The sequence below is a fragment of the Neomonachus schauinslandi genome, chromosome 4, assembly GCF_002201575.2.
Source record: "Neomonachus schauinslandi chromosome 4, ASM220157v2, whole genome shotgun sequence".
NCBI classification, from domain to species: Eukaryota; Metazoa; Chordata; class Mammalia; order Carnivora; family Phocidae; genus Neomonachus; species Neomonachus schauinslandi.
The window spans coordinates 146,141,456-146,149,018 of NC_058406.1; the positions used below are offsets into that span (position 1 = coordinate 146,141,456).

The 7,563-nt window shown below is 37.9% G+C and overlaps 1 protein-coding gene across 1 annotated transcript; it reads right to left on the reverse strand.

The window, feature by feature from the left end:
• Nucleotides 1–3,289: 3,289 nt before the first annotated feature.
• RBM12B (RNA binding motif protein 12B) lies at nucleotides 3,290–6,405 on the reverse strand. The gene is made up of 2 exons (XM_044914257.1): nucleotides 4,647–6,405; nucleotides 3,290–4,577 (listed from the first exon to the last, which is right to left on the reverse strand). Exons 1-2 carry the CDS (start codon nucleotides 6,362–6,364, stop codon nucleotides 3,290–3,292), a joined length of 3,006 nt encoding a protein of 1,001 aa, XP_044770192.1. The 5' UTR covers nucleotides 6,365–6,405.
• Between the last annotated feature and the right edge of the window lie 1,158 nt (nucleotides 6,406–7,563).

Below are 7,563 nucleotides of genomic sequence, written 5' to 3' on the forward strand. Positions count from 1 at the left end.
TTTCTCACGCACATACACATAAAAATGTAACCATCTTTAAAAATGTAAAAACCTTTCAGCTTCCTTGTAAAAAAAAAAAAAAGGTAACCTGACCAGTTACTTAGCCTATAGGCCTCCATTTCTTATCTCCAAAATAGGTTTAAGTTTATTAGGGTTATTGAGAATAAATGATATCATTAATTCATAATTATAGATCATAAATATATAGTATCTAATGCAGCTCAGTAATAACTAACATTTAATACAAAGATGGAGGTAATGGGCTCACTGCTTAATAGGTGATAGGTGAACCAAGAGCCACTGCTTATTCTAAGTGATAAAGTGTACTCCCAATATAATGATTCTTAACTACCTCTTGGTTTATGGGATTATTTTTATTTTCTAGACATGAACTATATTTTTCAGATACCTCTGACAAAAATGTTTGGCTTTAAGATAATAAAAATGCCACTGGGTATTAAACTAGAGAACCAGTATGCTCCTAGTGTACCAGATATATCTGGGAGTAGGAGAGAGGAGGCAAAACTGGCTGATATAGTTGACCCTTGAACTATGCCAGGGTCAGGGATGCTGACCTCTGTGCAGTTGAAATCCGCATAAATTTTGATCAAAAGCCTTGCCAATAACAATTAATCAACATGTATTTTGTATATGCATTATATATTGTATTCTTACAATAAAGTCAGCTAGAGAAAATATTGTTAAAATCAAAGAGAAAATAGTGTACTGTATTTATGGAAAAAATTCTACATGTAAGTGGACACTGGTAGTTCAAACCCAGGTCGTTCAAGATCAACTATATTGATGGGTGTGTAAGAACTTACGTGTTTGAAATTGGTGTTGTGCTTGGTTAACTGGCTCTCCAACATGGAAAATGCCCTGTTATGTTGCATTTGTCAACTTCCATGGCATAAGAACTCCTACCATGGCCAATTTATCAACATACCACTGAAAGCAGAATTGGGAAAAATGTGCAAAAATGGTTGTATTCAGTAGAAACCAGTTTTCTATAATTAACTTTTTATTTTTAAAATTTTAAAAATAAACTAAATGATTATGGAGTAAAGTTATCTATTCCTATCAATTCATTAATTTTACAATCAAAATACAAAGCTTGTGTTTACTATCGTTGACCTCTTATTTACTACCACCATCATACCCCAGCCCATTCTGAGAAAAAGTTCCACATTATGTGGTATTTCACTTTTAGGCTTCATCTTAGCTCTTACCGCTACCCATCTGAGAAGTGTTTTAAAGTCTTCCATACATTCCTCAAGACGACTGATCGAATGAACCATCTAAATAATCTTTGAGCATTCAAATATCATTTCTTCCTATTTTGTTCATCTTGTTTAGTTTGGTTATTAATTTATCATTCTCCTGGCTATTTATAAGCTTACTAGTTTAAAGAGCATACTGATGTGCTTTTTCAAACCAAATTACCAGTTTACTCATTCTACTAGCAATTATATTCACTATAATTAAACACACAGAAACTTGAATTGGTTTCTCTTAGACTTCTTAAATCACTGAAGATTCATCCAAAATGGTAGTAAATGGCTAAGTACTGACAAAGTATTCTACTTCTGCAATATCCTATTATTAAATGACTGAACAACCATATATAAATTCAAATTTTATTCTTATTTGCTCAATATAGGAAACCTGGATCACAGAATTGAGAAAATTAACCTGGTTTTATGTAAACTTAAAGGCCAAAGTCAAATCATATTTGATAAACAACTTTTAATTAGAAGTCAATTTATAATGTTATTATCCAAGAGAAGCCCTGGATATATAAAAACTTTTAAAGTTAATTTGTCTTTTATGAACAATGAGCATACTAATTTTGTTTTTAATGCTCTTTTTAAAGCAGCAATGTGTGAAGAAAGTATTTCAAAGTATTTTTAGCATGATCTTACTAAAATGAGAAGTACCACTTAACAAAGTTAGTAGGCAAAAGTGTTAAGAGCATCAACTGGAGTCAGTGGTCTGTCTGGGTTGAAACTGTCTCCATGATTTACAAGCTATGACTTTAGGCAAGTTATTGAACCTCTAAACTTCATTATCTCACTTGTTGAAAGAGACGTAAATAATATTCCATAGTTCTTAAGGAATATTTAAATTGAGATTATGCATGTAAATCACTTTTACTGCCTAGCACACAGTAAGTGCCCAATAAATGTTAGCCATTAATATTATTATGGGTATTAAAAAAATCAAATCCAGTGTTTACAAAATGCTCACACTAAATACATCAAAGAAGTCAAAATTCAATCTCATAGAAGTCTGATTATATTTAGTTATTGAGTCTTTGGATACAAAGTCTTGAAATTTAAAAATGAGAACCTAATAAAAACTACAAGTTAAATGAATCATCACTAAATTCTTCCTAAAAAGAAACTATATCCATATATCACATTCTTCCCAGCAGAAGTCTGAATGTCCTTTGTAGCTATAGTTACTTTTTAGTAACTTTTAAGTATTTTGAGTTAATTTTATCAGTTTGGTTGATGAAATGTGGAGGAAACCATAGAACTAAACATAGCTCTCTATGCTATTATAGATGTTTGGTCCATCCTATCATAAATACTAAGGTAGCTGTTGAAAACTTCACAGAAGAAGCTGTAATTCTTTTTTCTTTTTATACAAATACAAGTAAAGTTAATTAGTTGGTCTATTCAGTTGCAATTTTTTTATTTTTATAAAACTTTGCAGTTACGAACATGGAAACTTCAAGAATCTCCTAAGCTTTTTACATAAGTAAACTTCAAATTCACAGTCTGTCTATTTTGAACTATTTATAATTAACGGGAGGCTTAACACAGTAATATCTCAGACAAAGAAGAGGGCATTAATTCTGCAGGCAGTTAGCAATAAAAATGCTAAACCTGAACAATAAATCACTGACCATTTCCTTATACAGTATAAGATGCAGACTACAGACTGGAAACAAAAGTGAATATAAAATTTATCTTCCCCAAATACAGCTCTACTATACAAGTCTTGAGGTTTACCCAAGATATCAACAAAAATTAATGCACTCGGAATTTTCTCCCCCACTGTCCAAAAAAAAAAAGGGGGGGGCATATATAATTTTAAATTAGAAAAACTGAATGGCAATTTGCAAGCAAAAGAAAACCAGATTCACATTCTAATATTTACATTTGTTCTATTCACAAGTCAAATTAAAATGTTTTTCATTAGATCATTAAAAATAAACACTTAAAAACAAATGCATTTTACTGCATCAATACTGTGGGGACGTTACTGAATTTAGAAATGCTCTCTAGAGCAACAGTAACTTAACTTTGCGAGGGCCAACTGGCCTATCATTTAGATCTTTAATAGCAGCCATAGCTTCATTATAGTTTATCATAGCAACAATGGCTTCCCCTGTAGGTAATCCTTGTTCATTATACTGTATTGAAACTGAATCAGGTATGATTCTATAGCCATGGAAAAAGTCTAGAATTTCATTAACATTAGCTTTAAATGGAAGATTCATTATCTTAATAGGTGTTACTCTACCTGAACTACAATTTAATTTTGGGTCAGGCATAAATCTCCCCTCAGGTAAACTTCCCATACTGCGCTTTCCAAAATCAAACTTGCCACCTTCTGGGCGACCAAAATTCACAAAAGGGCGATGACTTCTAAAGTCATCAGGTGGGTTCCTAAACTCCTCAGCAGGAGGTCTAAAACTGTCAGGAAGTCTAGGGTCCTCTTCTGGAGGTTCCCTGAGGTCTTCCTCCGGGAGCCGCCTGAAGTCCTCATCAGAAGGGCATCTAAAATCTTCCTCCTGGGGGCTCCTGAAGTCCTCGTCAGGAGGATGCCTAAAGTCTTCATCAGGAGGGCCCCTGAAATCTTCATCCGGTGGGTGCCTGAAATCTTCCTCTCGGGGGCGCCTGAAATGTTCCTGGGGTGGCCGCCGGAAATGCTCCTGAGGCGGCCGGCGGAAGTGCTCCTGGGGTGGCCGGCGGAAGTGCTCCTGAGGCGGCCGCCTGAAGTGCTCCTGGGGCGGCCGCCTGAAGTGCTCCGGGGGCGGCCGCCTGAGGTGCTCCGGGGGCGGCCGCCTGAAGTGTTCCGGGGGCGGTCGCCTGAAATCCTCCTCAGGAGTACGCCTGAAATCCTCCTCAGGAGAACGCCTGAAATCCTCCTCGGGAGGTCGCCTGAAGTCTTCCTCCGGAAGTCGCCTGAAATCCTCCTCAGGGGGCCGCCTGAAGTCCTCCTCGGGAGGTCGCCTGAAGTCCTCCTCGGGTGGTCGCCTGAAGTCCTCCTCGGGTGGTCGCCTGAAGTCCTCCTCGGGTGGTCGCCTGAAGTCCTCCTCGGGTGGTCGTCTCCATTCCCCTTGAGGAAGCCGCCTGAAGTCGTCCTCAGGAGGCCGCCTCCAATCCTCCTCAGGTGGCCGCCTAAAGTCTCCCTCCAGGGGCCTCCTCCAGTCCTCCTCGGGGGGTCGCCTCCAGTCCTCCTCGGGGGGTCGCCTGAAGTCCTCCTTGGGAGGCCGTCTGAAATCCTCCTCGGGTGGCCGCCTCCAGTCCTCCTCCCGAGGGTACCTGAAGTCCTCCCGAGGGTACCTGAAATCCTCCTCCCAAGGGCGCCTGAAATCCTCAAGAGGCCGCCTGAAGTGTTCCTCCCGAGGGCGCCTGAAGTCTTCTGGGGAGCGCCTGAAGTCCTCTGGGGAATGCCTAAAGTCTTCTGGAAGGCTCCTGTCAAGCTGTCGGAAATCCGCCTGGGTTTGCTTGAAATTGTCCAGTTGCCTCAAGTCCTCTTGCTGATGCCTAAAGTTTTCAGATGGGCCAACTGAGTATATTGGTGGATCACTTGAGTCAAATGAATGGGAATGGTCATCTCTATCACATGACTGTGAATGGTCTTGCATTCTCTCAGTGGGCATCAAGGAAAAATTTACACCAAACTCCTGCATTTGTGCCTCAGATATAAGTCTTAACAATACCTCTGTCCCCAAGAATCTCCGTCGGTTTAAACGTTCAGCTTTCATGGCCTGTTCTTCTGTTTTGAATTTCACCAATGCTTCTCCCAGACCAACTCCTTTGTCATCATAAAGTAAGTAAATGTCATCCTCTGCAAGAGAGAAGTCCGCAAAGAACTTTTGCACTTCAACTTTTGTAACATCAAAAGGAAAATTTCTTATATATATACACAGTTTCTGGCCAGGGTAGCCTTCTTGAGAGTATTTTTGTGAAATATGTCCAAGCCTCTCTTTCTCTATTGACACTGGTCTTTTCTTTTCATAACATTCAATGAACTTCAGCATTTGTTTTCTAGAAACAGGATCAATATGAACTGGACGATATTGTAAAACTGTCTTATGTAAACCCAGAGCGGTGTTATAGTCTTTCAGAGTTTTGAACATCACAAATGCGTATCTTGTTCTTCTTTCATCTTTATATAAAAATCTAATCTGTTCATTAGTCAGATCAGTATCTCTAAAGAAATTTCTTAAATCTCTCTTATTAATACTTAGGGATAGATTTTTTAAGTGAACATAAAATCCAAGAGGAGAACGAGAACGTGTTCTTCTGGGAGATTTTGAATGAGATCGTTTTCGAAAATGTCGATCATTAATTCCTCTTGGTGGAGAATGTTCTTCAGTTCTCATAGGAATGTCAACCTCCTTAATTGCATTACCACCAAACTCAATCCACTGCTGTTCTGAGCCTTGCATTACTTCTATGAATCTTGAACCCATAAAACTTCTATGACATTTAAGACCTCCTGAAGCATCAATACATGAAGCAAATTTTACTATGGCATCACCATTATTTCGGCCATCATGATGTTTCAAGAAAATTACGCCATCCACACACAAACCAGAGAAAAAGACACGTACATCATCTTCATTTACTAAGTAAGGCAAACCTCGCAGAAACAAGTAAGGATTCTCTGCCTTCAATGGCCGTGTCTTTCTTGGCCTTAAATCACCATGTCCTGTACCATTAGTATGAAACCCAGCATCTTGATTAATTGGAGAGCCATATCCAGAATTACTTGCTTCTTCTTTAATAGCCTCAACAAAGTTAGACAAGCTGCCAGCCCCTGACGCCCCAGATCCTGGTCGCTCTCTTCCTATGCGATCAGTTCTTCTCATTTCTATAGTCTTCTGCATTTCTGCCTTACTACTAAGAAAGAGCTCTACAGATGAATCCTTGATAAACCCTCCTGAACGACTTATGGCACGTCTTGCATCTTCATCTGTTGCAAATATAATAAAAGCCTCCCCAATTTCCCCTCCAATTATATGCACTCCTCCATCAGGAATAGTCAATCCCGTGAAGAAGTGACGAATATCCACAGGCCCCGCAATAAAAGGAAGCCCCAGTAAACGGATGACTACAGCCATGCTGAGCTCAAACCACAGCAATAATGACCTGCAGACAGAAAGGTACACATAATAGCAAGTCTTATTTTTGAAGTACCTTATCCCAAACTAAACTTAATAATTACTTGGTTCCTACCTTCTTCAGCATTTATAAATGAAAACAAGTTTGAGTTCACAAAAAATATTGACTGTATCTAATTTCTTAAAGAATAAACCTTCTCCCATCTAAACATACAAATAAACCAACTATTTCGAAGAAATATTTCATATCACCTATCCTATACAATATGAGCATCAAAAATATCAAATCTTCTTTGTAAGTCTGCCAAGCACTGCTTCACAACAAGACCAAACTATTTTCAGACTCACTTAGAAACATATCTTCTACTGAAACATGAGAGAGAGCTTTGTGGGTTAAAGAATTTTACCAACCACAATGAGTTTTACATATTTGAAAAGCCATCTATGGTCAGTATATAATTTTTGCTTATGATAATAAACTGTCTACCACTAGTGCATCACTGGCCAGAGGTAAAGTACAGAAACCATGTGTACCTACATGTCCTATTCTATTTTACATTTTTTTTTGTCAAGCCTTAAGCTCTGGATATCTTACCTTTTTAAAATTTCTTGGAGACCTGTTAATTCTGTAAAAGCAACTTAACTGTGGAAAGAAAATGAAATATAATTAATCCTCGGACCCTGTAATTGATCTTAAACAACGCCAGATAAGGATATTCACTTCAGAATTACCTATTAAAAGTGAAGCAATATAGGAACCACAACTATGGGCATTACAAAATGGTCTTCTTTGTTCCAAGGGGAAATTAAACATCCTTCAGCAAAAACGAAGTACAAATTCCAAGTAGACATCTGCAAATTATTTTAAAACAAAAAACTTCTGGAAATTAAACAGCTCCTTGATTGGAAGTGGCACGAGGAAAAGGGTGATAGAAATGTTACACATTTTGATTAGAGTGTTGGTTATATGGGTGTATAAACTTACTATGATTAAATGAATACTATCCTTAAGGTCTCTGCATTTCACTATATATAAATTTTACATCCACTTAGAAAAAGACAACTGTTCTACAAGTAAAATGACAATTTAAAAACACCAAAAATTCCCCAAAAGCCTATCACTTCCACTCATGAAAAGACCAAACACCTAGCTCAGTAACTCCAACTCTCTTGCAATTTTCCTCCCTTTTAAAACATAA